Source organism: Physcomitrium patens, chromosome 11 (genome assembly GCF_059467195.1).
Source record: "Physcomitrium patens ecotype Gransden chromosome 11, ASM5946719v1, whole genome shotgun sequence".
In the NCBI taxonomy this organism is placed as follows: domain Eukaryota; kingdom Viridiplantae; phylum Streptophyta; class Bryopsida; order Funariales; family Funariaceae; genus Physcomitrium; species Physcomitrium patens.
The window spans coordinates 2,424,833-2,451,974 of NC_143420.1; the positions used below are offsets into that span (position 1 = coordinate 2,424,833).

Below are 27,142 nucleotides of genomic sequence, written 5' to 3' on the forward strand. Positions count from 1 at the left end.
GAACCTTGCACAACATCTAGTAAAGGTCCTATTCTCTCCTCAAAGCCCTCTCCTTGTTTTACATTAAATATTATTTTAGGACCTAAACATTACAAAGTCTCTGCCTTGTTAGATTTAGGAGCCTCACATGTTTTTTAGATGAAGAATTTATTAAAAGACATAGCATATCTTTAGTAAAGAAAACTAAACCTATTCATGTAGAAGTCATAGATGGTCGTCCATTATCTTCTAGAGATATTACTCACAAAATCCTTTCTATAGAAGTAATAATCAATGGTCATAATAGTTTTGTAATATTTAATATCATTAGATCTCCCTCTAATCCAATAATTTTAGGTTTATCGTGGTTAGAAAAATACAACCCTCAAATAGATTGGATTTTCTGAACTCTTACTTTTTCTAAAAGTATAATTAATAGTGTAGTTAATCAAGTAGAGAGTCATAAGTCCAGTTCAATTAAACCCGTATTTATAGGTGCAAAAGCTTTCTTACATGCTGCTAAGAAAGAATCACCATATATTATTTATGCCACAACCATTTCTACTGGTGAAAAGACTTCAAGTGGCATTCCAAGCCAATATCAAGAATTTCAAGATGTATTTGAAAAAAAAAATGCAGATACACTCTTGGAACATTGTCCCTATGATTGCTCAATTGACCTTCAAGAAAGAGCACAACCACCATTCGGACCAATCTACAGTTTATCACAAAATGAGTTGGCTGAACTCAAGGAGTATATTGAAGAAAATCTAGCCAAGAATTTCATACGCCATTCTAAATTTCAAGTAGGAGCTCCAATTCTATTTGTGAAGAAAAAAGATGGATCATTGCGGATGTGTGTTGATTAACGAGGACTTAACAAGATTACCATCAAGAATAGATATCCACTACGTTTAATATCTGGACTTCTTGATCAGCTGAATCAAGCTAAGATCTATACAAAAATAGATCTTTGGTGAGCATACAATCTAGTACGCATGAAAGAAGGAGATGAATGGAAGACTGCGTTTCAAACTAGGTATGGATATTTTGAATACAACGTCTTGGCTTTTGGACTTACAAATGTACGAGTTGCTTTTCAACATCTAATGAATGATGTTTTTTGAGAATTTTTGGACGATTTTGTGGTTTGTTATCTATACGACATCTTGATCTATTCTAAGAATCCAAAAGAACATGAACTTCATGTTCATCGTGTGTTACAAAAATTAAGAGGTGTAAGACTCTATGCCAAGATAGAAAAGTATGTATTCTACACTACTCAAGTCGATTTCTTAGGTTACATCATTTCAAATGATGGACTTATGATGGATCCTAAGAAAGTTCAAACTATTATGGATTGAAAGATCCCAAAAACGGTAAGAGATGTCCAATGTTTTTTACGATATTCCAACTACTATCGGATCTTCATCAAAGACTTCTCTCAAGTTGCAGCTCTACTTACACGTTTGACTTCTAAAAACAAACTCCAATGGAATCAAGAAGCGGAAGTTGCTTTTGAATCTTCGAAGACAGCCTTTGTTTCTACACCAATCTTGTATTGTGTTGATTTTTCCAAAGTATTCTTTATGGAAACAGATGCATCAGACTTTGCTCTGGGTGTAGTTTTATCACAAATAGGAACAGATGACAAACTTCATCCAGTAGCCTTTCATTCAAGAAAATTCTCAACAGTAGAAATCAATTATAAGATCCACGACAAAGAACTTCTTGCAATTATGGATTCTTTTCAAGAATGGCATCTTTATCTAGAAGGTGCTTCCAATCTAGTCACCGTATATATGGATCACTAGAACCTCAAATATTTTATGTCAGCACATGTATTAAATCGTCGCCAAGTTCGTTGGAGCATGTCTTTATTAAGATTCGAGTTCATCATCACTTATCGGCCAGGAAAACAACAAGGTTTGTCTGATGCCTTGTCTAGACGTTCTTATCTTGCACCAAAAGAAGGAGATGCAACTTTTGAGCAACAAAGAATGGTTCTATTGAAGTCGGAGCAATTTCATCTTTGAGCAATAAAATCAACATTGACTGTTGATTTAACTTTTCTTAAGCAAGTCTAGTTAAGTATGTCTTTAGATCCTCTTGTTCATGATATCAAGAATAATTCTTTAAAATCTCATGATCCCTCTAAATTTGAATTTAAGAACAACCTACTCTATTTCGAAGGACGCTTATATGTTCCAGAAGGAGAAGCATGTTTACGTATTCTTCAAGCTCGTCACGACTTCCCTGCAACAGGACATTTTAGATATAATAAGACTTTGGAGCTGATATCTAAGGATTTTTAGTGGCCTCAAATGTGGAAGGCAGTTAAAGACTTTGTACAATCATGTCATGTTTGCTCAAGATCAAAAACTCCTCGTCATCGACCTTTTGGACTTCTTCAGCCATTACCCATTCCAGAACAACCATGGTCTTCTGTTTCTATGGACTTTATCACGGATCTTCCAATCTCAGATTCTTATGACTCTATATTCGTGATAGTAGATTGTTTTACCAAGATGGCTCATTTTGTACTATGTACAAAATCTATCACAGGTGAAGAAACAGCTAAACTCTTTCTTGACAATATCTATCGCTATCATGGATTAACTAAGGATATTATATCAGATAGGGGAACTCAATTTGTATCAAGATTTTGGTGAACTCTTTTCAAGATTCTTAAAGTGGATATAAAACTATCTTTGGCATTCCATCCTCAAACCGATGGACAAACAGAGCATGTTAATCAAGTTTTGGAGCAATATTTAAGATGTACCATAAATTACCAACAAGATGATTGGACAACTCTTTTACCATTGGCAGAGTTTGCTTATAATAACACGGTACATTCTTCTATAAAACAAACATTTTTTTTTGCTAATTATGGTTATCATCCACGACTTGATACTTTTGACTTTTCAAAAGCTGATAATCTTATTGCGAAAGATTTAGTAATTTATTTATCAGAGCTACATGCAACGATGAAGGCGCAATTAAAAGAGGCTCAAGAACAACAAAAGGTCAATGCAGATGTCTATCGAAAGGAACAACCATCATTCGTCTTGGGTGATAAGGTATGGCTACTTCGTCGTAATATCAAGACCACTCGTCCTTGTGACAAGTTGGACTATCGAAGGCTTGGATCATTTTCTATTTCTACACAAATCAATCCAGTTGCATATCGTTTACATCTACCAGAGTCAATGAAAATCCATCTAGTATTCCACATGTCTCTTTTTGAACCATACAAGACAGTGGACATACCAAGAAGACGACAAGCTCTACCTCCTCCTATAGAAGTGGACAGTAATGAAGAGTTTGAAGTAGAAGAAGTCTTAGATTCAAGGCAACGCCGAAATAAATTAGAATATCTTGTCCATTGGCATGAATATGGTATTAGTGAATGCACATGGAAGCCAATAAAGAATCTTCCAAATGCAACAAAGTCGGTGGAGGCTTTTCATCGACGACATCCTTCAAAATCAAGATGAAAACCTTCTTTATAAAAGAAACAACATCTAGGCAAGATAATATTCTACTTTCAATTCTTGTTCATAGCTTCTTTGTAGTAGTGACGCTCAGGAGATAGAGAACCAACAACCAACGGATTGAACTCAAGAGCCTTCATTTGCTGACCTGTCGGATGAGACATTACGATTGTCACAACCTTCAAGACGACGCAATCGAGATGAAGATCTTCAAGAACGACATGTTCTTCCTCAAATAGATGGCGAGATACAACGCATTTGGTATCACAATTTGGAAAGGGACTCTCGATGTTTGGTGATTGTGCTAGAGGTAGGAACAACTCCTGATGGTGTTCCAAATATTCTATTTGAAAGAAGTTACGAACGCCTCAACAAAGATCAAATAACTGGGTGGTCGTCCCGCCCTGGTATGGGACACTACCGATGGTTCAGAGGCCCTATCAATCATCTTCAAAGAGAACAAAGATCAGAGTATGTGGCGAATACAATTCGTCGCATCATAGATTTCCTCAACATATGATGACTACTCCTTGTGGAACTCGTCCCTAGAAGGGGGGGTAATGTCACAAACATAATCATGTAAGCTAGTAATTACATATATAAATAGGTAGAAGTAAGTAAAAGTAAGTAAAAGTAAGTTAATTCTATAGTATTTAATATAGAAGCTTCTTAGAAGCTTCATAGACGCTGCTTCGACTTCATAGGTGTCTTTAATTGACTTTTTGGATTAAAAACGTGGTCAAGAAGTTCGCCATGTGCCACATATGTTGTTAGCTTGAAGATCAAGCTAACTATGTGGCCTACACATAGAAAAACTTGCCTTGTAAGTCAAGGCATGTGTTCTACAAAGTCAACACATATTAGAGGTCCTATAGAACGTTGCCACATAGCCCCTAGTTAGATAGTATATATAGAGACAAGAGTGAAGGCTTTTTCACTCTTGTCAACTCCTTTTTTCCTTCCAGTCTAGTTTTAAGGGTCTCTAGTTTCTTTGTCTCTTGGCAATAGCCATTCCAGTTTCTCTTTCAATATACATACTTGTTTATTTATATTTTGTTACCTTTCTTTGAGTAAAGGCTCACTTGTCTGAATTATTTTTTCATTGAGTTCTTGTCCTTGACAAGATTACAAGTTAGATTTATTGGTACACTTCTTTCAAGTTCAGCACTATTGTGGTTTTTATCTTTTTTTGAACGACGAGATCCAATATTGGATAATCTAGATGCTTTTTTGTTGGAGTTTGGATCCATGTATGGAGAACATGATGTAATTCGTGTTGCAACCAATAAGATCCATATTTTACGACAAGGCAATCGATTAGTAACGTTGTATACTTCACAATTTCGACAACTTGAAACTGATATCAAGTGGGATGATGCTGCATTTATTAGCCAATTTCTCTATGGATTATAATATGAGGTAAAAAAATTAATACTCAACTTACTTGATCTTCAAACATTGAGTCAAGCAATTGACTTTGCTGTGAAGTGTGACAATTACCTTTTTGAATTTTGATCTGAGAACCATACAAGTGGACCTCAACGTAATTATAATTCAATAGCAACACCTACATCTCTTGAATACATATATTCGAAAATAGAGGATATACAAATTGATGAAGTACGTTTTAAATCTCTTATTGAGCAAGAAAAGATTTATCGTCATCAAGAAGAATTATGCTTATATTGTGGAGAACCTAAGCACACTGCTCAACATTGCCCAAAGAAGCGACGCAACCATAAAATGAGGAGTACGGTGATCAAAGAAGATAGCATGTCGGAAAACAAATTTGTCTAGCTACAATAGGGACCGTGTGGCTGGAACCTTGTACAACACCTAGTAAAGGTCATATCTTCTCCTTAGAACCCTCTCCATATTTTACAATAAATGTTATTTTAGGACCTAAACATCTCAAAGCCTCTGCCTTGCTAGATTCAAGAGCCTCAACTTGTTTCTTAGATGAAAAATTTGCTAAAAGACATAGCATATTTTTAATAAAGAAAACTAAGCCTGTTCATATAGAAGTCATAGATGGTCACCCGTTGTCTTGAAGAGATGTTACTCATGAAATTCTTCCTATAAAAATAGCAACTAATAGTCATAGTAGCTTTATAATATTTAATATCATTAGATCTCTTTTTAATCCAGTCATTTTAGATTTATCATGGCTAGAAAAATATAACCCTAAAATAGATTGGACTTCTTGTAGTCTTGACTTTTTTGAAAGTATATCTAAGAGTGTAGTTAATTAAGTAGAAAGTCATAAGTCTAGTATAATTAAACCTATATTTGTAGATGCAAGTGCTTTCTTGCATGTTGCAAAAGAAGGATCATCTTGTGTCATTTATACCACACCTATTTCTACTAGTGAAAAGACTTCAAGTGGCATTCCAAGCCAATATCAAGATTTTTAAGATGTATTTGAGAAAAAGAATGTGAATACTCTTCCAAAACATCGTTCCTATGACTGCTCAATTGACATTCAAGAAGGAGCACAACCACCTTTTGGACCAATCTACAATTTATCTCAAAATGAGTTGGCTGAACTCAAGGAGTATATTGAAGAGAATTTGGCCAAAAACTTAATACTCTATTCCAAATCTCCAGCAACAGCTCCAATTTTATTTGTAAAGAAAAAAGATGGATCATTGTGGATGTGTGTTGATTATCAAGGACTCAACAAAATCACTATTGAAAATAGGTACTCGCTACCTTTGATATCTAGACTTCTTGATCAGTTGAATCAAGCTAAGATCTATACAAAAATAGATCTACGGAGAGCATACAATTTGATACGCATCAAAGAAGGAGATGAATGGAAGACTACGTTTCAAACAAGGTATGGACATTTCGAATACAATGTCATGCCTTTTGGACTTACAAATGTATCAGCAGCATTCCAACATCTAATGAATGATGTTTTTTGGGAGTTTTTAGATAATTTTGTTGTTTGTTACCTAGACGATATTTTAATCTATTCTAAGAATCCAAAAGAACATGAACTTTATGTTCGCCAAGTATTACAAAAACTAAGAGATGTAGGACTCTATGCCAAGATAGAAAAGTGTGTATTTTTCACTACTCAAGTCGACTTCTTAGGATATATCATTTCAAATGACAAACTTATGATGGATCCTAAGAAAATTCAAACTATTATGGATTGGAAGATCTCAAAAATGATAAGAGATGTCCAATGCTTTTTAGGATTTGCCAACTACTATCGGATCTTCATCAAAGACTTCTCTCAAGTTGCAGCTCCACTTACACGTTTGACTTGCAAAGATAAACTTTAATGAAATTAAGAAGCAGAAGTAGCATTTGAAGCTTTGAAGATAACCTTTGTTTTTGTACCAATCTTGTATCGCGTCAATTTTTTTTAAGCCATTTTTTATGGAAACAAATGCATCAGACTTTACTTTGGGTGTCATATTGTCACAAATGGAAATAGATAATAAACTTCACCCAATAGCTTTTCATTCCAAAAAATTTTCAGCAATTGAGATCAACTACGAGATCCACGACAAAGAACTTCTTGCAATCGTGGATTCGTTTCAAAAATGGTGCCATTATCAAGAAGGTGCTTTTAGCCTAGTCACAATGTATATGGATCACAAGAACCTTGAATATTTTATGTCAGCACGTGTTTTGAATTGTCACCAAGCCTATTAGAGTATGTCTTTGTCAAGATTCGAATTCAAGATCACTTATTGATCAGAAAAACAACAAGGTTTGTCAGATGCACTCTCTAGACGATCTTATCTTGTACTAAAAGAAGGAGATGTAGCTTTTGATCAACAATGGACAATTCTCTTGAAGCCAGAGCATCTTCATCTTCGATTAATGAAATCAATACTAACTGTTGATTCAACTTTCATTAAGCAAGTTCGGTCAAGAATGACTTCTGATCCTCTTATTCGTGATATTAAGGAAAATCCTTCAAAATCTCATGATACTTCTAAGTTTGAATTCAAGAAGAATCTACTATATTTTGAAGAACGCCTATATGTTCTAGAAGCACCATGACTATGCTTACGTGTTCTTCAAGCTTGTCATGACTTTTCGGCTGTAGGACATTTTTAGTACAATAAAACTTTGAAACTAATATCCAATGACTTTTGGTGGCTCCAAATGTGAAAAGCAGTTAAAGATTTTGTACAATCTTGTGATGTTTGTTCGAGATCAAAAACTCCTCGTCATCGACCTTTTGGACTTCTTCAGCCATTATCCATTCTAGAACAACCATGGTCTTTAGTTTCTATGGACTTCATCATAGATCTTCCAATCTCAAATTCTTATGACTCTATATTCGTGATAGTAGATCATTTTACCAAGATGGCACATTTTGTACTATGTATAAAATCTATCACAAGTGAAGAAATAGCTAAGCTCTTTCTTGATAATATCTATCACTATCATGGATTACCCAAGGATATCATATTAGATAGGGGAACTCAATTTGTATCAAGATTTTGGCTGACTCTTTTCAAGATTCTAAAAGTGGATATAAAATTATCTTTGGTATTCCATCCTCAAACTGATGGACAAACAGAGCGTGTTAATCAAGTTTTAAAGCAGTATTTAAGATATACCATTAACTACCAACAAGATGATTGGACAACTCTTTTGCCATTAGCAGAGTTTGCTTACAATAACATAGTACATTCTTCTACAAAACAAACACCTTTCTTTGCTAATTATGGTTATCATCCATGACTTGATACTTTTGACTTTTCAAAAGTTGATAATCCTACTCCAAAAGATTTGACGATTCATTTGTCAGAGCTACATGCAACGATGAAGGCGCAATTAAAAGAGGCTCAAGAACAACAAAAGGTCAATGCAGATGTCTATCGAAAGGAACAACCATCATTCGTCTTGGGTGATAAAGTATGGTTACTTCGTCGTAATATCAAGACCGCTCATCCTTGTGACAAGTTGGACTATCAAAGGCTTGGACCATTTTTTATTTCTACACAAATCAATCCAGTTGCATATCATTTACACCTATCGGAGTCAATAAAAATCTATCCAATATTCCACGTGTCTCTTCTTGAATCATACAAGACAGTGGACATACTAAGAAGAAGACAAGCTCCACCTCCTCCTATAGAAGTAGACAATAATTAAGAGTTTGAAGTGGAAGAAGTCTTAGATTCAAGGCGGCGCCGAAATAAATTAGAATATCTTGTCCATTGGCACGGATATGATATTAGTGAATACACATGGGAGCTAGTAAAGAATCTTGCAAATACAGCAAAGGCGGTGGAGGCTTTTCATTGATGACATCCATCAAAATCAAGATGAAAACCTTCTTTATAAAAGAAACAAGATCTAGACAAGATATCATTTTACTTTCAATCCTTGTTTGTAGATTCTTTGTAGTTGTGACGCTCGAGAGATGGAGAACCAACAACTAGTGGATTCGACTCAAGAGCCTTCGTTTACTGACCTGTCAGATGAGACATTACGATTGTCTCAACCTTCAAGACGATGCAATCAAGATGAAGATCTTCAAGAATAACATGTTCTTCCTCAAATAGATGGCGAAATACAACACGTTCGGTATCACGACCTTGGAAGAGACTCCCGATGTTTGGTGATTTTACTACAGATAGAAACAACTCTTGATGGTATTCCAAATATTTTATTCAAAGGAAGTTATGAAGGCCTCAACAATGATCAAATAATTGGGTGGTCTTCCCGCCCTTGTATAGGACACTACCGATGGTTGAGAGGCCCTATCAATCATCTTCAAAGAGAACAAAAATCAGAGTATGTGGTGAATACAATTCATCACATCATAGATTTCCTCAAGATATGATTACAGCTCCTCATGGAACTCGTCCCTAGAAGAGAGGATAATATCATGGACATACACATGTAAACCAATAATTACATGTATAAATAGGTAGAAATAAGTAAAAGTAAGTAAAAATAAGTTAATTCTATAGTATTTGATATGGAAGCTTCTTAGAAGCTTTAGAGATGCTGCTTTGACTTTATATGTATCTTCAATTGACTTTTTGGATTAAAAACGTGGTCAACAAGTTGGCCATGTGCCACATGTGTTGTTAGCTTGAAGACCAAGCTAACTATATGGCCCCCACATAGAAAAAACTTGCCTTGTAAGTCAAGGCATGTGTCCTACAAAATCAACACATATTGGAGGTCCTATAAAACGTCGCCACGTTGCCCCTAGTTAGATAGTATATATTGAAACAAGAGTGAAGCCTTCTTCATTCTTGTCAACTCCATTCTTGCTTTCATTCTTGTTTCAAGAGTCTCTAATTTTCTTGTATTTTGACAATAGCCATTCCAGTTTCTTTTTTAATATACATATCAACTTATTTCTATTTTGTCATCTTTCTTTGAAAGAAGTTTCACTTGTTTATTTGTCTTTATTATGTTCTTATTTTTGACAAATACTAATGATAGAAAAGAGTGAAGAAATTCAAACCTCGTCAATATAAAGGAACTTATTGAGATGAATGAATAAGAATACATAAGAATCATTGTCGATGAACCTTTATAATAAAACTAATACAGTAGTGGCAGTATGAGGTATATAATATAGTATGTAATATATAAGTATGTTATTAAATCATAGATGTAACATTTCATGGTGTAAAGATGTGTCCATTAAAATAATGACTCTTGGTCTAATATATAAAGATGTATTGGTAAATCTAAATCAATAATAACAAAATACATTATGTAATTCTAACAATATTGAATATTAGTGCAAACAAATATCTTCTATCAATTGTAAAAAAGAAGTTTGGCTAAGTAAAATGTGATTTAATGAAACATGCCTTATACATTTAGGCATGTTGTTCTTGCATAATATCCCATAGATGTTGAGCATTATATGATTGTCGACCACACAAAGGTCTTCTTTTTTCAATTCTTTTTTGTTAGGTATCACATAACATATCTCATACATTACTTTAAATTAGTTCCTTTCACAACAATTTATCTCTTCACCTTGCCTCTTTCATGTGATATGCAATGGCTATAGCCTTCTTGATTTGCATAGTTCTTGGATGTGAAACAAAAACCATGAACCTTTCAAACCTGAGTCTACTTCTATGATGCATCATTTTTGGTTTAAATCTAGCAATTACATGTTAGGAAGCTTTCGTTTTGTTGATTTGTATTGTTGGGGGGACAATGCACTTTAAAAACATGAATCTATATTACTATGCAATGCTTGATCTTATAGACATAATTCTTATTTGAAACATGCACAAGGTCTTTTATTCCCAGCATTAGTATTGTTTTCTTGTACTTTTGTATGATAATTAGATTTGATCTTATCCAAGAAGCACCAACAACTATTACTCTAAGATTGTCTTGCAAGGTGGGTGATTTGGTGAAGTATAAAGTGATATTTTGAAATATCACAGGATAGTTCACGGGTGAAATATCACCCAAAAAGGCCAAGTGTGAATCCCCTTAATGGTGGATCAGTAGAATCCGTAGATGTGCAGGGATAATCAAATTGGTTATACAAGTGATCTGTAAAGAATCGTTCCTACTAAATGAGAAGGAACTTTCAAGTCAGTTTACCATATATTTTGGAGGTTTGACCAAACCAAGTTGATTTTTCCTGTTTTGGGGGTTTATTTTGATCTTCTTGCAAAGTGGAAGGTCAAAGGTTTGAAGACTCTCACACCACTGCTGATACCTGATTTAGTATTTCCAAGGTATAGCTGATAAGTGCACACTCTTGAGTGTGCACTTTATTGAAATACCATGATCTTATATAGAAAGTCCTCCCGTTCGTAGCTTAAATTATGTCATTCAATGCAGATTAATCTCCACTGATTGTCAATCCCAAGCCAAAATGATGGACTTATGTATCATCAGTGCATTTGTTGTTGGATTCTGCCTTACGACATTCATCTATGTCCACATCTTCATTCAAAAAATAATGGAAGTGGGTGAGTGGTCCAACAAAAAATATTATTGTTTTAATTACAAAAATGATTACTTGTTCAAGTCTGCATTATTTCTATTTAGTTTCGGGGTGTTTCAGTTTTGAATTTCTCAAAAGTGATGTTTCCATACATGCCACCACAAACTCTTGGTATATTTGAAAAACATCACAAGAACATACTATTATTTCTCATGATTCAGGACGAAAAGGATTATGAACTTGTGAAGGTAGACGAACATCTACTCACCCAAGATTTCCAACCAAATTTCTGCTAATTACCTTAACTACAATATATAATATTTTTTTGTATTTATTAAAAAATTCTCGGAGAAGATATCTTGTTTCGAGTAATGAGTTAATTCAAATAACCAATCACCATGCCTACGTGGACATTCTCATATGATTAACAATGACTCCAACAATTAATGAAAACCTGTCAAAGTGGCTAAGAAGATTTGTTACGAAGACAGAGCCGGATACGTTTCCTAAGAAGAGCAAAATTAAATATCACACCCCAATTTTGTCGTATTCTGTTCCCCACGCTCCCTTGAGGAAGGACGTTCCCAATCATGCTCGGGGGGTCCCACACAATCCTCTGTGGAGGTCCTTCTGTACACCCGGCCCGTCCCCACGCGACCCGGGCATGGCGTTGACTGATGAGGAAGTGTGCAGCCGCACGAGCGGCGATGGTGGAGAAGGCACCCATTCATCGTTGCAAGCATTTTGCGAAAAGCATCGAATGACGAGGCGTAGCTTCTTCTCCCTTCACTTGTCCAACTCGATTCCTTCCTCTCTCTCTATTGCTTTTATCATAGGATTTTTCTGTTCCATCCGTTTTTTTTCTCTTTTTATTATCGTTGTTTCTGTTTTTTCTTTTCTTTTCTTTTCCTTTTTTTTTTTTTTTTTTTTTTTTTTCGCTACAAAGGTTAGGACGCTGTCACTGCTGCGCCACACACCTCGTGCCTTTGCTGCCCCTCCTCATTGCCGGGATTTGATGCTTAAGCTCGGGGTTCGATCAGCTCGATGAACGAGTTGGAGTTAGCTTTTGTAGTGGTGTGGTGAAGTTGATCATTTGTATACTTCGGAGTTAGGTGACGAAGAGAGTCTCGGAGGGACGACACGATTTTATTTTATTTCTTAATTTGTTCGTGCGTGTACCAAAGGGTGGAAGGAGTAGTTGCCGATTTATTCATGGAGGAACACAGCTTTGTTGTTACATGGATTGTGCCGCTACCGGTATAGTTGGAAAGTTGGTTGTACGAGTTGCAGAGCACGAGGGAGTGTACAGAGTGGTGGAGGAAATCGTAATTTGGACTTTGGGGGGCTTATGTTCGGTTTAGTCGGTTTTAGTTTGTGATCCGTCGTTAAGAACCAAAAAGGGAATGGAGAAGATGAAGAGGATGAAAGGTTTAAGAATAGCGCTGCTTGCGGCGGCGGTGATGCTCGCAGTGGAGCTCGTTTCCGGAAATTTTGTGGTGGAAGAGAATAGCTTAGCTGTTATGTCTCCCGAGAGTTTGAAGGGGACGTATCGCAGCGCTATCGGTAACTTTGGAGTCCCAAAATATGGTGGTACGCTGTCAGGGGTGGTCATTTATCCAACTGTGAACATGAAAGGCTGTGGAAAATTCCCTCATGATCATTTTCGATCGAATTCCGGCGAACGTCCTAAATTCGCACTTATTGATCGCGGCGGTAACGTTGCCTGTCCTTTCTCCGTGTCTCACTTAGGAATTCATTTTCCAAGTCATTGATCTCAGCAAGAGGTGGTATTCAATTGCAATCCTGTCGGTAATGATGATGCTCTGTCACTGTTGGTTGCAATTGATCATCGGACTTGTTAAGGCTCATAGGACTGGGACGCTGATATGTGATGACAATAAAAAGTCGTGAGACACTGCATCGGGGTCAGAGGGGATGGCTTCAGTTTGAAGTTATATGGGTCCGAGGATAGCGGAAAGTCTAGCTTTGAGGAAAAAATAAATTGCAAATTTTCGTTGAGCTTCCTTTAGTAAAGGCGCACTGCGATCGTATTCTGCATCCACAATTGATTGGAGGACTAGGTGTTCAGATTGTTAGCAGTTTAGAGTAAATCCTGATTCTAATTTGTAAACGAAGAGTTGGATTTGTATTTCTGCAGATTGTTATTTTGCAACTAAAGTCTGGAACGCACAACAAGCCGGCGCAGCAGCGGTGCTTGTGGTAGACAACAGGGACGAGGATCTGATAACCATGAACTCGCCGGAGGAGGATCCTGTGGCATCAAAATACTTACCAAATATCTCCATTCCATCTGCTCTGATTATTAAGAAATTTGGGGATAAGTTGAAAACTGCCCTGAGCAACAAGGAGTTGGTGGCTATCAAATTAGATTGGCGAGAGGCAATGCCTCATCCAGACGAACGCGTGGAGTATGAGTTTTGGACCAATAGTAACGACGAGTGTGGCCCCAAATGTGACGATCAGGTTGAGTTCGTGCGAAACTTCAAGGGTGTCGCTCAGATTCTGGAGCGGGGAGGTTACACTCAATTCACCCCCCATTACATCACGTGGTTTTGCCCACAGGCAAGCTAACTTTCACCCTGTTTTGTTCGTTCAAAAACAAAATTGTTGAAATTCAAGACAATCATTCTAAATCGATTAACTCAGTCATTTGAAGTAGTTCTGTGATTGCGATTATTGTGCAGGCGTTTATTGAAAGCAAGCAATGCAAGGCACAGTGCATCAACAACGGTCGCTACTGTGCCCCTGATCCGGAGCTAGACTTCACGCGAGGGTATGATGGCAAGCAAGTTGTCACCGAGAACCTTCGACAACTCTGCGTATTCAAGGTCGCAAATGAGAGTCTACCCCGCCAGCCATGGAAATGGTGGGATTATGTCACAGATTTTCAGATACGCTGCAGGATGAAAGACAATAGATATGGCCCTGAATGTGCCGAGGAAGTCATGAAATCTCTTTGTAATACCTCAATCCTTGTCGACCATTTACATTAAATACCTCGCTAATATTTTACACCAGTTTGCTAACTGATGTTGTCATTTGGAATTGCTGGAAAACACCTTGAGGTCTTTTCTGAGCGAAAACTTGTCTTGTACTAAATTCTAGATTGTTGGTACAGCTATCGATGTGGACGCGGTGCGCAAGTGTATTGGCGACCCAAATGCGGATGCTGATAATGAAATTCTTAAGCACCAGCAAGACGTGCAGGTTGGCGAAGGCGTTCGGGGGGATGTAACCATTTTGCCTACGCTTGTCATCAACCAACGGCAATATCGAGGTACTTCAACTTGTTTTGCAGTATGTTAGGTTTTTATTCTGATTCCTCACGCTGCAGATTGCATGAGCCAGGGCTTAGGGGATCAGTCATCACATGCCTCTACCTTCAGTCGTCTTGAAATCGGTTGTGGTGTTTGCTTTTGGTGCTGTAGGCAAACTAGACAAGACTGCGGTGTTGAAGGCCATCTGCGCGGGGTACCTAGAAACCACAGACCCACCCATATGCTTAAGCGACACCATAGAGACTAACGAGTGTGCAGATAATAATGGCGGTTGTTGGGAGAGAGGTTCCATAACCGCGTGCAAGGTAGACTGCCGGTTACGCAGGCTCTTCTGGACTTACACTGTGATCTACTTGTCTTCAAGAGCGCTGTCATAGTGGCGTTTGTTTCAACCAATCTTTGTTCTGTAGTTCTATTTCGGCTTGCGACAGTCTTAAATGGATTGTTTCCTTTTTATAAAAATATCTATGGCTGCAGGATACATTCAGAGGTCGTGTTTGTGAATGCCCACTTGTACATGGAGTCCAATTCGAAGGTGACGGTTATACTCACTGTGAAGGTATACTCGCAATAGCACGACTCTTCTCATTCATGGCTTGAAGTGGTCCTTGATTTTCGTTGTTATCAGATTATGATTAGGGTGATAATGTGAGCTTTGTTGGATTAGCCCATGGACTGGGGCGCTGCAAAGTACAGAATGGCGGATGTTGGGAAGAAACACGACTTGGAGTTTATCATTCGGCTTGCAGTGTGAGTATCTTGGCATTGAGTATGAAACTTTCGTTCCTAGTATCCACTTCATCATTTTAAGGACTGACGTATTTATATCGCAGTTATGAAATACATGAATGTGTTGAAATTGCAACTGTGGAGGTTTTCCAGGATTATCATCACCATGGGTGTCATTGTCCACTGGGCTTTGAAGGAAATGCATCGAAGGTTGAAGGGGGTTGCGTAGGTATGATTTCTGAAATTAAGGAAATTTAACCACCCTTCGAGTGCATAAATGCAAGTGTATGCATCAGCCTTTGCTCCTAAATGGTTGCTAGATATCTTCATGTAATCATTTTCAGTCAAGAATGTCAAGGACCTCATAAGGGAAAGAACTCGGTTTCCTAAATCAAGATGTTCATTTGTGGTTTGTTCTTCACAATTGTGGTTTGTTCAGATATCGATGAATGCGCCAGAAAATTGAAGTGCCAGTGTCCTGATTGTAAATGCACCAATACTTGGGGTTCATACGAGTGTGAATGCGCTAACGATCTTCTGTACTTCCACGAGCATGACACATGCATAAGTGAGTGAACTGCTTCTTACTGGTCAACTTCGGACTTGATTGTTTTATGTTTCTGTGTGGTATCAATGGAGCTTAACCACAAATAAATTGTAGGAAATATATTTATAATATCCAGATCATATTCCACCATATCTTACATTTTAAATATCTGCAGATCGGAAGAGTGGGCAATCCAAGGCGGCAGGGTGGGTAGTTTCCCTTATTGTGCTCGCTGGTCTGTCAGTTCTTGGACTTGGCAGTTACGTTGTCTACAAGTATCGCCTTCGGGTAATTATTCTCACTTTCTTGTTTCTATCAAAGGTATTGGATACAGCAAAGGTTATTGTTCATGTTATTTTATTCTTATCTTCTACCAATTAGGACGAACTGAGGGCATCGGTGGACTGGTGCAGACGTACATGGATTCGGAGATTCGAGCGATCATGGCTCAATACATGCCGTTGGATAGTCAAGGCGAAGTTCAGAACCACTCTCACAATGGGGTGAGGGAGCCATGACGCTGTGGAAGTCAATGTGGTTCGTTACTCAAATTATGTGGTACCTGACGGCTGTTCAATATTTGGGATTCAAGAAGAAAGTGCTTCTACCCCATTGATTCATGAAGCCATGTGTTCCTGAAATTAACTAACAGTGTAAGAAGACTTTATGTAAAGAAAGTAGCCAGGAATATAATAGGATGTTCATGTGTACATTGATGAGAAGCGGGGAGTGCACCTTTTTTTTTCCATGGTGCAAAACCGAATACAATCCTGCTGATTGCAACGAGTGGGTTCCTTGCAACATACGTAGATACCAGTGTTACACTGTGATTAAAACTGTCCACAAGGACGATCTTACAGTATTTAAGATCTTCGGTTACAGCTTGTTGTGCATGTCTATGATACTCTTAGGCGTCTGCATTCAGTATGCTTTTGCGGTTTGACATGCCGCTATGAATCTCATGTATTCCCTGCAATATTCCCGAAAATCTCAAATTCCTTGAATACACCCTCTAGGGCTCGCAGCTTTACACAAGTGAGGTTTAAGTGCTGTCTCCTATACAGAATTGCTAGCCAGAAAAATATTTGTTGAGGCTGTGAGGGGTTTTGTTGTTGCGTATGAGCTGTAGCCAAAAATCCAGTTCCACTCTTGAACATAAAAAGCTACCAGCAACCTGAGCTAGATCGTTTTCATGGAAGTGGAGCTCAACCCTGACACCGAACTCCTCTCCTGTATAATATCTGATGATATGTTTACAGAGCCTCTACATGCTGACATGCTCCAGTGATTCCCTTACCCACCCTTCATATCGGTTATCCTAAAAGCACAGCCTCAGGAAGTAGAATATGAACAAAGAGTAGCCTCACAAGGAAATGTTTAAGTATGATGAAATCTATTGGGATGTGATAGCGTGGTTAGTATTTTAGTGTTATAAATTTAAATGTTGTACAACGATCATGATTTTCAATAATAAAAATAAATTTTAATTTTTTTAAAGTTCTTTGACAAGACTCCCTCATCACAAAACAATTACAGTACATGGCATTCCTATTTTACTTTGCCAAAGTAGAAATGTCATATTTGGATGGCTTCTTTTCAAATATCATTCAAATCTAATGATTTTTTTAAAATATTTTTTAGATCACAAAACACCCCTTTCAGAATCTCCCAAATATTTTAGTAGATGTTTTAAAAAATTGAAGAAAATTTTGGATAACCATCACAAATGGTGTTAAAATTTTAATGTGGGAATAAATTACAAACTTCCATTAAATAGATAATAGGATTTCATTGCAAGTAATTATTATGATATCTTATAATAAATATTATTTATATTATAATATAACAAGTCTTTAGAATTGACTCTTATGTTCGGCTATTGAGAAAGAATAAGAAACTCTTTATTAGCTTTATTGTACTAAATAATAAAAAAATGAGAATAATATTGACAGGAGAAATGCAGAGTTAAAAGTTTGAGATTTAAAATAAATAAATAAACACAAAATCATTTATGAACCATTAAACAGGGTTAAGGGTTTAAGAAAATGTTCTGGTGCAAGGAGTTACCTAAATTTTCAGTTGGTCCAGTATCAGGTACCAGCTGGGTATCTATTCTGCTACACTATGGCCGTAGTATTCCTAGAAAAGATAAACTTTATCTGACATATTGTAAACCATTGGCAACACCTGGCAATAATTAAACCAGAAATCTAAATTAACCTGCAGTATTCTGGGTGACATCTCCCTAAGCTAGCGAATTCGGGTCAGCATGTCTAAAGAGAAAAAAAGAGAATAGTCATCCCTGAAAAGGTTATAGCAACTCAAATCCAGCACTGCTTTTGAGTTGGACAAATAGTATACACAAAAATCTGGAATTATGGCTTGCTGAGCTCAGTTTTCTGGCTATTGCTTGGGCCTACCTAACCAGATGTAATACGGAACTTGCAGTATCGGCACATATGGAATGTATCCAGTGTGATTCTCTTCATAAACTGGAAACATCACCACAAAAAAGCCGTTAGCAATTGGTAGGCTGCTCAATATAACCTTCAAATGCTTGCACTAACTAACACTGCAGAAACTCACACTCAACCATATTGTGAGTCATTAACAACCCCTCAAAATGGATTCAAAATAGATTGTAAGCATGAAACGGTGAAGTAATCTACAGATCAATTTAAACGCTTCTATTAAAAAGCGTTCAACCCAATTTTTGGATGAGAATTTAACCAGTTTCAAACTTGTAGTCCATGTATTGCCTCCGCTCTGGACCTAGGTCAATATTGTCGAGGTCGAAAATAGATCTCCAGAACCACCGTGTGAGATAGCCATGTTGACGTTCAGTCTTGTCGTGTTTCAATGAAGTGAAAAAATCAGATACACCCAAGATACCCACCGCAGGGTCTAGATAGCGTGATGCTTTGTCAAGAGCATTCAGGAATGGAGGAATCACTGGTTGCATGAAGCAGCACCATTGCAACCAATTAGGGGAAAATCAGAAAAAGAATCGCACTGAACACTCTCGTTTCAGAACATTGACAGATCCGTGTCAATCAATTTTCAACCAGCTCTCCCAAATTTATAGAAAGCTCCTCCTTTAGTTACTTGGACGAAGCAGAACACTTAAATACAATAAAAATAAAAATAAATTAAAGAGAAAAAACTTCTAGGTACACGTCCTTGAACAAGAAATAAAAAGTTTACACAGTTTAGAGACAAATTACTAGATAGAGAGTACGAAAAGGTGACGAGCGTTGCGGGAGATGCTTCCGGTTCGTAGTCACATACATCAGCCTCCACTACCTCCACGTTGGTCCATCCATACTTGGCCACCTTCTCTCGGGCAACATCACAGAGTGGACCACAGATATCTACCACATAGACCTTTTTGAACAACGACAAATCACAAATACTGGCCATAGTTTCTACATTCTGCCCTGTTCCTCCTCCCAAGTCCACCCATACGAGGTCCTTACGACCTTGCAATTTGTGCATCTCTCGTGCACATGCTCGAAGCATTCCTATTCTACCGTGTAGAAATCGGGCTCTGAAATGGTCATCTGGATAATAACCAGTGGTTAGCTCTTGCACAACTAGAGAAACACCGGAAAACCGCACAGCAAGCAACAAAACTGATTTACTGCCAATATATTCGTTTTCGCAGCAAATACTTTTAGTCACACGGTCAGCCATTGCGCAATCCCTCACATCGGCATCCACTCTCCGATTGAAAATTTATGGTGCAAACCAAGTACTACCCAATCTTCAACGATTGTGCAAATGTGCTTTGCATGGCTACGAAATTGAGCAGTGCGGTTTGAATGATTGATAGAAGATATTGAACACTCTTAGTGTTGTGAAGGCTACTACCGCGAGACAAAAAGTGTAGACGGAAGATAATCATGAGCTAATAAACATATCACTTCTCCGATAAAATCAGCTACATTTTGTTTTTAGACAGCTCCAAGAACTCCACTGAACACAAAATCCTATAAATATACAAGAAGATGGTTCAGCGGAGGCGTACAAACATGCGCCTGAGGGCCATAGAAGCTTTCGAGACGCTCCTTGTGACTGGAGCCGGTGATTTTCCCGAACCATATAGATTTGAGAACTTGCACGTCATTGCACAAATTTCTAACGAGCTCCATCTCTGCAAGATAAAAAAATCCCATCACACACAGGCACATCGACATGCATTGCAAGCCAGGGAACAGGATAAAATTCGGTCGAAAGTGAACCAAAAGCTAGCATATGACACCATCGCTCCGATCTAGGGATCTTCTCCAAAAATTCAGCAAGACAGTTTCCATACGCCCGCTTCGAAATGGCCACAGACACACCAAAACCACCCACCTCAAAACGGCAGCAAACGTCTAACGATGGACGCGAAAAGCTCTACACGGAATCAACGCCACACACAACTAAGGAAGCTGCAACGCAGCAAGATCTAGGTGAGGCAGGTGGAATCAAAACCCACAATCATGTGAAGGAGAAGAGCCATAACACTTGTCGAGCTGGGATAGCAGGGCTCTTGTGAGCGACAACTTCGGATTTCTGACGACATCGCCACAAGCATATTGGTACATTCCCTTCTACTAAATTAGGTGGGCATGTAACCATGGGCGTTGTGAAGGTTCTTGCACTGGTTACAGCAAATTTCTATGTAGAGGTGGCAACAAACGCCGATGATTCAATGTTCAAGTGTTTGCAATCCGAGCACCCACAAGCCAAAATCGCATATTTTACTCGTGGTCAGTGTTGTCGGCGCGTGGTGCTCATCCTCGCATCCCCAGGTCATCAAACATGGAGCCAGATCCCAATTCCTAAGAGTGCTTCTCATCCAAGCCCTAATTTTGTGCAGCGCTAAAATTGTTTTTGGTAAATGTTTATAAGGCTTCGACCACATTTGCTTGTTGGTTTGAGCGTAGAAATTTGTTTGTTTCCTCATTTGTTTCTCATAAGAAAGTTGTTTTTTATTCATATATATATTACACACACAATGAAGGGATTGGATAAGAGTGGGTTGCGAACAATTGGAGAAAAAATTTAACTTGTAAAAATGAAGAATAATTGGCTAGAAGCCTGATCTTAGCTCTAAACATCAAAATTTATCCTTTGGTTGAACTTTTGTCCAAATATTAGAGTTGAGGCATGTGCAATGTATTATTTAGTTGTGTAGGTCCATCTTCTTCAGATTGAGAGAGCACACCATATGATTCTCTTGTATAATTTGTACCACAAGATGAACATCCTCATCAACATCCATACATTTAGAGCTTAGGCAGCCCATTGTTGCTCAAGGTTAAGGAAGAAAAAAATACTTATTTTAGAATGCACTCTGAATTTATGGTGAGGATTACTAGCTATATGTATTATACATGCTGTGTGAAGCATTTTATACAGTGTCCAATTTTAATTATCAAAAATGTTTGGCACTTTATTTAATATCACCAACTACTTTTGTATGTTTTTATACACTACAAGTAGTATTTTTACACATATTTAACATTCGGGTAATCTAGCCTAATCATCATAGAGTTGTATTCAAGGTTTATAATCATAATATCAATAATACTAACTCACACAATTTTTTAAAGATAATAATAATAATAATAATAATAATTCTTTTATCAAATTAATATTCAACACAATGCATAGATTAAACTAAAACTTGGTCATAACATAAAGTATCAAATATGAATTTCACATAGTAAAAATTAGATAATTGATTTAACATACCAGTTCAATTATACAATAAAATGATAAAACAAAAATAAAACAAAGGAATGTAGAACAATGTTTTGTATTTAATATTTCTCTCATATAGCCAAATAAAGCTTTGAATAATATTTCTAAGAAAAGAATAGGCCCTAATATCTCTATTATAATAATACCACACATAATATTTATGAGAATTAGATTAAATAATCAGATTAGCCAAATGTTTTTAGCTTAAAATCAAATTACTACTATGATTACACAAAAAAAATCTTCAAGAAAATTTTAAAAATTAAAAAATTACCAATTATAATACTTATTAGAATTTAGAAGCTTTTATAAGTTATAAATGTCTTATTAGAAAAAACAATATTAAAATGGAGTCTTAATAAGTCTTGGAGTTAATTATCTTAGTTGGTTTTGTATTTTTTGTTTATTATTGAATATTAATATTTAATTATTAAAACTACTATCTATGCTGGCTTTCTATCTATATGTATTACTTATAAAAAGAACCTATTAATATTAATTAGTAGTTAGAAAAAGCACAAAAAAGAATCTCATGTATTTTTGTTATTTAAATAAAAATATGATTTCAACTTGATTTTATTATTGTAAAATAGCATAAGGTAGAAAAAAGTAGTTTAAATTTTATAATATAATTATAGAAATACTATAGAAAATTTTAGAATTTATGTAGAATTTATATAAAAGTTAATTAAGAATTTTTAGAATAATTTTAAAGATTTTGGTAAAATAATTTTTACTACTTTGGGAGGTCATTATGAAGCAATGAAGCAAGATTTGAAGGCTCTCCAAAGGTTACATGGCTAATTGGATGTCTTTTAATACCATAGCAATGTCAAAAATGCAGAAATAATAGTTTTAGTAGTAGAAAATAGAAAGTCCAGTAATTAATGTTGTCGATGTAGAAAAGGAAGTGTACAAGTTCCACATGAATTGTAACTCATTGAATGTAGATAGGAGGATACAATTAAGGTCTTAATGCCTTTCTAAAAACATCCATATATACTATATGTGATCCTTGATCACTTAAGCAAGTTATCCTTGAGGTAAAACTTATTTATTTAGATTCTCTATTATTTACTTTTTATCTCTAAACCTTTATTACATATTCATAGTAACTTAAATTTAAATGTTTTTTGTGTGAATAAAAAAAAAAAAAATCACTTATCTATTTTATTCTTTTGTTTTTTTAATCTTTTATTCTTATTTTTTATGGGGTGAAATCTAATAAACAAACTATGACTAGTTTTGTAGTGTATAATTGCCTACTTGTGATTCTTTCTCTTATTTTGTATTATTTGTCTTTGCTCTTATAATTACTTAAAAAATATATCTTATTATTTATCTTCTATATATCAAAAAAATGTACCAAAATCTAATATAAGGCATGCATTCAAGTTAAATATAAATAACTAGTTAATCATAATTTAGATCCAAAATAAAAGAGAAAATTATTTCAAAGGTATGTTTTAAAACATTTCCAAAATCATTAACTTAAAATCAAACTTTGTAGATGGCTTGCAAATATTAAGATTTTATATTATTTTTAGCATTAATAGTCTTATTTATAATTTTTAATATAATTCAAAGACATATTGCTTGTACATAAAAGTACTTCTAAACAATTATAATAAAAAAAAGATGAAATATTATTATTCTTTTGTGATAAAACTTATTAATGTAGAAACAAATGATGTCATGTGTTTGAACTTTAATTTGCTAAAAAAAATAACTTGATGATTTAAAAAAGAATATCAATGAATTCTATATATTAAACTTATATTCTATTCTTTTGGATACTCTTAAAATCTTTAGTTTTCAAAAAAAAAAAAATGTAATTAAAGCAAAAAATAATGATCTATAAGGAATTATGGATTTATCTCTTAAATTTTTGCTTGTCTTATTCAAATATTTAAATATCTTTATAAGCTAATAATTACCTTTTTATGTTCTAATAAGTTCACTCTTTTCTATGATTATCATTAATATAATAAGATTAATATATATATATATATATATATAATGCAATTTGGTTTTTATATATATATATATATATATATATTTAGTCAAGGTCTTATTTTATAATGAAGGGTGCTTAGAAGCAGGGATAATGATTTGAATAATTTTATATCACTTTAAGAAATAATAAATTATCAATAATATAACAAAGTGCTAATTAGTTACATAAGCACTGATATAAGAAAATAATGCTACTTTATTTGTATGTCAACATTTTGTTGATTGATTTTCATTCATTGAAAAACCTAATTATTTGTTATTATCATTATTGTATTTGAAATTATTTTTTGGAGATAATAGTAAAAGAATCTCAATAAATAAAAAATAATAACAATAAGTATCATAAAAATATGATGATAGCAAATATAATTTCACTTTGAGTAAAACCACATTTCATTTCTTTATCTATTTCTTGAATCCATTTCAATCTTGTGTCTTTGAACTATGCTGATGTTTTTAACGCAAACACACACACATATATATCTATATATATATATATATATATATATATAAACATTTATACACACAAACACTTATTTTGGTTTTCTGAGTATTATTCATATGCAAACACTATTTTACTTTTTGAATTATCATTGTTATTATTATCAACCTAGGTCTAAAATTTGTGCATCATGCTCTTAGAAATTCTTGATTTCAAACTTGTTGTGTGATCTTTCTTCCTCAACTTCATTCCACTTTCATTGATTGGGCATATTGCACATTAAAGTCCAAACCTAGAAATTAGTAGCCAACAAAGAAATGCACAAACTTATCATAATAAAAAGAAATAATTTAGGGACGTTTATTACCACGACGGCACGTGCTGGATTTCGCAAGAAGCAAGAAGCAGGCGGCGAGCACATGGTTCAAGAAAGATGGACGAACAGAATATTCATCGACGAACGTCTACATCGAACGGCATGGATGCCGGCAGCCAGCCATTGGTCCAAGCGAAGCCACATCAGCACAATTGACGTAATAGGTGCCACGGTGGCTATACCGTCCAACCTGCCGTTCCAGACTGCAACGTTGCCTCCGCGTCCGATCCTCATGCAAGTTCCTAGAGCCCGTCTACCAAACCCCGAAACTTCCTACAATTGATCTGCACGCCATCGCTCGTGACCCCCTACTTCAATCTCTCCTTCAGCAAGTTTCTCCACGTTGGCCTCGCTTACTTCTTCACACCTTGTGCGCAGCATGAACTCGGCCGATGGAGTCCTTTGATGCGGAGATTGATTCTGTTTTGGACAGTCTGCCTTTCTCCGCACCCTGCTCTAATCTCTCCGATTCTTTGTTTTTGAGCGAGGAGATCGATACCATCGACGAGCAGTGGTGGCAACAGCTTACTCTACCTTCTCCGAAACACGAGGGAGGGTTAGAGGATCCAGAAGAGGGGGCTTTCCTCGCTGATGAGAACACCGGTTGTGGTGCTATCTCCTCTTCCTGCTCTTCGCCAAATGTTACCTCTACTTCACAACCCGATGTTGCCGCTGCTCCCTCATCTTCGCTTACCAAGCGGAGTGCTGATTCCAGCCCTGAATTCGAACAAGATGATCCTAAACGGCTCCGGAGGTGCCTTTCCTTTCTCTTTTTGTGTTGTTTTTATTGGTTTTTCTCTACGGTAATCTTTGATGTTGAAACGCGACGTAAGTTTTGCCATGACAGATCTTCAGTCTGAATTTTTGGTGAAGAGCTTTGTGTAGCGCCCACTAATTGAGACGTGTTTATGTGCTCAGGTTAGAGAAGAACAGGGAAGCCGCCTCCCAGTCACGAGCTCGTAAGAAATCCTACATGAAGGATCTTGAAGTCAAATGCCGGATGCTAGAAGCGCACGTAGCACACCTTCAACGAGTCATGACAATGACGTCAATGGAGAATGCGGCGCTTAAGGATGAGCTTGTCCGCGTGAAGAAACCCAAGGATAGTGTCAAGACCGGTGTCGCAGAGCCTGCAGTGCTTGAAAGCAGTAAGTTCTTCCTCTATGTCTATCTTTTCTTGCCTTTCAGGTTCCGTTGGGTTGGTTTGAATTGGACAGAGCCCGGCTGATTACTCACAGGATTTAATTTTTAATAGATTTGCGGAGCTGTTGAAAATGTCGTAGTCTATCATTCTGCCTGAATCTCTTAGCACATCTGCTCACATCATTTTGGTGTTTTGTTTCAGACTCCCTGCCGTCGGAGTTCCTGCGCCACCTTTCATGCCATTACCCTTTCCCCCAGCAGGTTCCTTCCCCTACCGCTGGCCACTTCCAAAAGTTTCTTCTCACCCTGCTGCAGCTACTAATGCTAGCAGCAGTAAGCGGGTTAAGAGGTCCTCAAAATAGTCTACCCCAGCCAATTCGCGAGGTAGTGTCTTCCATTCCAATGAGTATGGAGCTCTACCGTGCAATTGAAGGTGGTATTCTGGGGAAAACGCACCTTCGGAGGAAGAAGACCCATCTTCAATACGACTCCAATTTTAGATGGCGTGGTCGTTCGTCGGAACGGAGACCATCAAGAAGGAAATGTCGGAGGGTTAAGCGTCTTCGCTCTTCGCAGATACTTTAGAATTTTTGAGTAGCACATTTTTTTAGCAGTGTACATGTACAGCATACAGATGCCCGAGACATCAATATTTTTCTTTTCGAGTATTTTAATAAGTTCTTTTCGAATTTCTTGTGCACCTTGGATTTGGAGCATTCTCTGTTGGTGTGCGTAGGCAACTCGATTCTTTTAACACTTGGCCTTTGTATTGACTAGATCTCCGGACATGCTTTCCTTCATACGACCTGGTCACACATTATCTCATTCTTTCCTTCGCGTATGTGAACTGTCACTATTTACACGAGTAGATGTTGTGAAAATGGATAGTGATTAGCATGTGTATTGCCATTCCATCTCACCTGCTTCTCATGAGAAAAGGTTCTCATGACCCAACCTGATTTGTTCCCATTGGGGCCCACACTTACCTCCTTTACTATTTTCTTACGCTTCGGCATGTTGTTCACAATTTCGGCTGAGATGAATCTGAGCACAGTCTTCGAAGGAAAACAGGAAGATAACTCTCCTCGAGATGTACAAGTTAGAAAGTGGAAGACCATCATCGTAATACCTTTTGTAAAGTCAAATGAACGCGTTTATGGTCGGAGCAAGCTGGAGAGGCGGCTGAGTGAGTGATCCGAAGCATCATTTGGTGGGGTTGACATGAGTGAGTTGACTATGGTGACGAAGATTGCAGACTTTAGTGCGAATTTGACAATCGGGTAGTGGAGTCTCTAAGGAAACAATTGCCACCAGCTGACTTGGATGTGTCGTTAGCATAAAGTCCCTCAATTCTTCGATTGTGTCTATTTACAGAAAACAAACATTTATGGAATCTTGTGACTTCAAGGTTTGAGACTAAAAGATTAAACGCCCAAGATTAAAAA

At 36.6% G+C, this 27,142-nt stretch overlaps 3 protein-coding genes across 5 annotated transcripts; 2 read left to right on the top strand and 1 right to left on the bottom strand.

Moving 5' to 3' along the window:
• Window positions 1-12,376: 12,376 nt before the first annotated feature.
• Window positions 12,377-16,848, top strand: LOC112288399 (vacuolar-sorting receptor 3). The gene is made up of 11 exons (XM_024532522.3): window positions 12,377-13,107; window positions 13,553-13,977; window positions 14,100-14,373; window positions 14,534-14,692; window positions 14,844-14,998; window positions 15,171-15,252; window positions 15,361-15,443; window positions 15,576-15,651; window positions 15,862-15,990; window positions 16,145-16,257; window positions 16,383-16,848. Exons 1-11 carry the CDS (start codon window positions 12,798-12,800, stop codon window positions 16,485-16,487), a joined length of 1,911 nt encoding a protein of 636 aa, XP_024388290.1. The 5' UTR covers window positions 12,377-12,797; the 3' UTR covers window positions 16,488-16,848.
• Window positions 16,849-17,927: 1,079 nt separating this feature from the next.
• On the bottom strand, window positions 17,928-20,716 carry LOC112288402 (uncharacterized). Of its 3 annotated transcripts, none has more exons than XM_024532528.3 (5): window positions 20,450-20,716; window positions 19,997-20,122; window positions 19,194-19,529; window positions 18,700-18,921; window positions 17,928-18,461 (listed from the first exon to the last, which is right to left on the bottom strand). In XM_024532528.3, exons 2-5 carry the CDS (start codon window positions 20,118-20,120, stop codon window positions 18,373-18,375), a joined length of 771 nt encoding a protein of 256 aa, XP_024388296.2. In that variant the 5' UTR covers window positions 20,121-20,122; window positions 20,450-20,716; the 3' UTR covers window positions 17,928-18,372. The 3 variants fall into 3 exon arrangements, with proteins under 3 accessions (XP_024388296.2, XP_024388295.2, XP_073393583.2); XM_024532527.3 differs by having other exon boundaries at window positions 20,326-20,656; XM_073537482.2 differs by lacking the exons at window positions 19,997-20,122; window positions 20,450-20,716 and having other exon boundaries at window positions 19,194-19,807.
• A 4,189-nt stretch (window positions 20,717-24,905) lies between these two features.
• Window positions 24,906-26,386, top strand: LOC112288401 (uncharacterized). The gene is made up of 3 exons (XM_024532523.3): window positions 24,906-25,308; window positions 25,473-25,702; window positions 25,900-26,386. Exons 1-3 carry the CDS (start codon window positions 24,947-24,949, stop codon window positions 26,280-26,282), a joined length of 975 nt encoding a protein of 324 aa, XP_024388291.1. The 5' UTR covers window positions 24,906-24,946; the 3' UTR covers window positions 26,283-26,386.
• The last annotated feature ends 756 nt before the right edge of the window (window positions 26,387-27,142 follow it).

Coding starts and splice junctions, on each gene's coding strand:
- LOC112288402 (XM_073537482.2), bottom strand. CDS start 19,662: ATGGCTGACCGTGTGACTAAAAGTATTTGCTGCGAAAACGAATATATT. Junction 18,922..19,193: donor CTTTTCGTACTCTCTATCTA/GTAATTTGTCTC, acceptor TCATGCAACCAG/TGATTCCTCCATTCCTGAAT. Junction 18,462..18,699: donor GGACTACAAGTTTGAAACTG/GTTAAATTCTCA, acceptor TGATGTTTCCAG/TTTATGAAGAGAATCACACT.
- LOC112288401 (XM_024532523.3), top strand. CDS start 24,947: ATGGAGTCCTTTGATGCGGAGATTGATTCTGTTTTGGACAGTCTGCCT. Junction 25,309..25,472: donor GATCCTAAACGGCTCCGGAG/GTGCCTTTCCTT, acceptor TTATGTGCTCAG/GTTAGAGAAGAACAGGGAAG. Junction 25,703..25,899: donor GCCTGCAGTGCTTGAAAGCA/GTAAGTTCTTCC, acceptor GTTTTGTTTCAG/ACTCCCTGCCGTCGGAGTTC.
- LOC112288399 (XM_024532522.3), top strand. CDS start 12,798: ATGGAGAAGATGAAGAGGATGAAAGGTTTAAGAATAGCGCTGCTTGCG. Junction 14,999..15,170: donor GTTCCATAACCGCGTGCAAG/GTAGACTGCCGG, acceptor CTATGGCTGCAG/GATACATTCAGAGGTCGTGT. Junction 15,652..15,861: donor GGTTGAAGGGGGTTGCGTAG/GTATGATTTCTG, acceptor TGGTTTGTTCAG/ATATCGATGAATGCGCCAGA.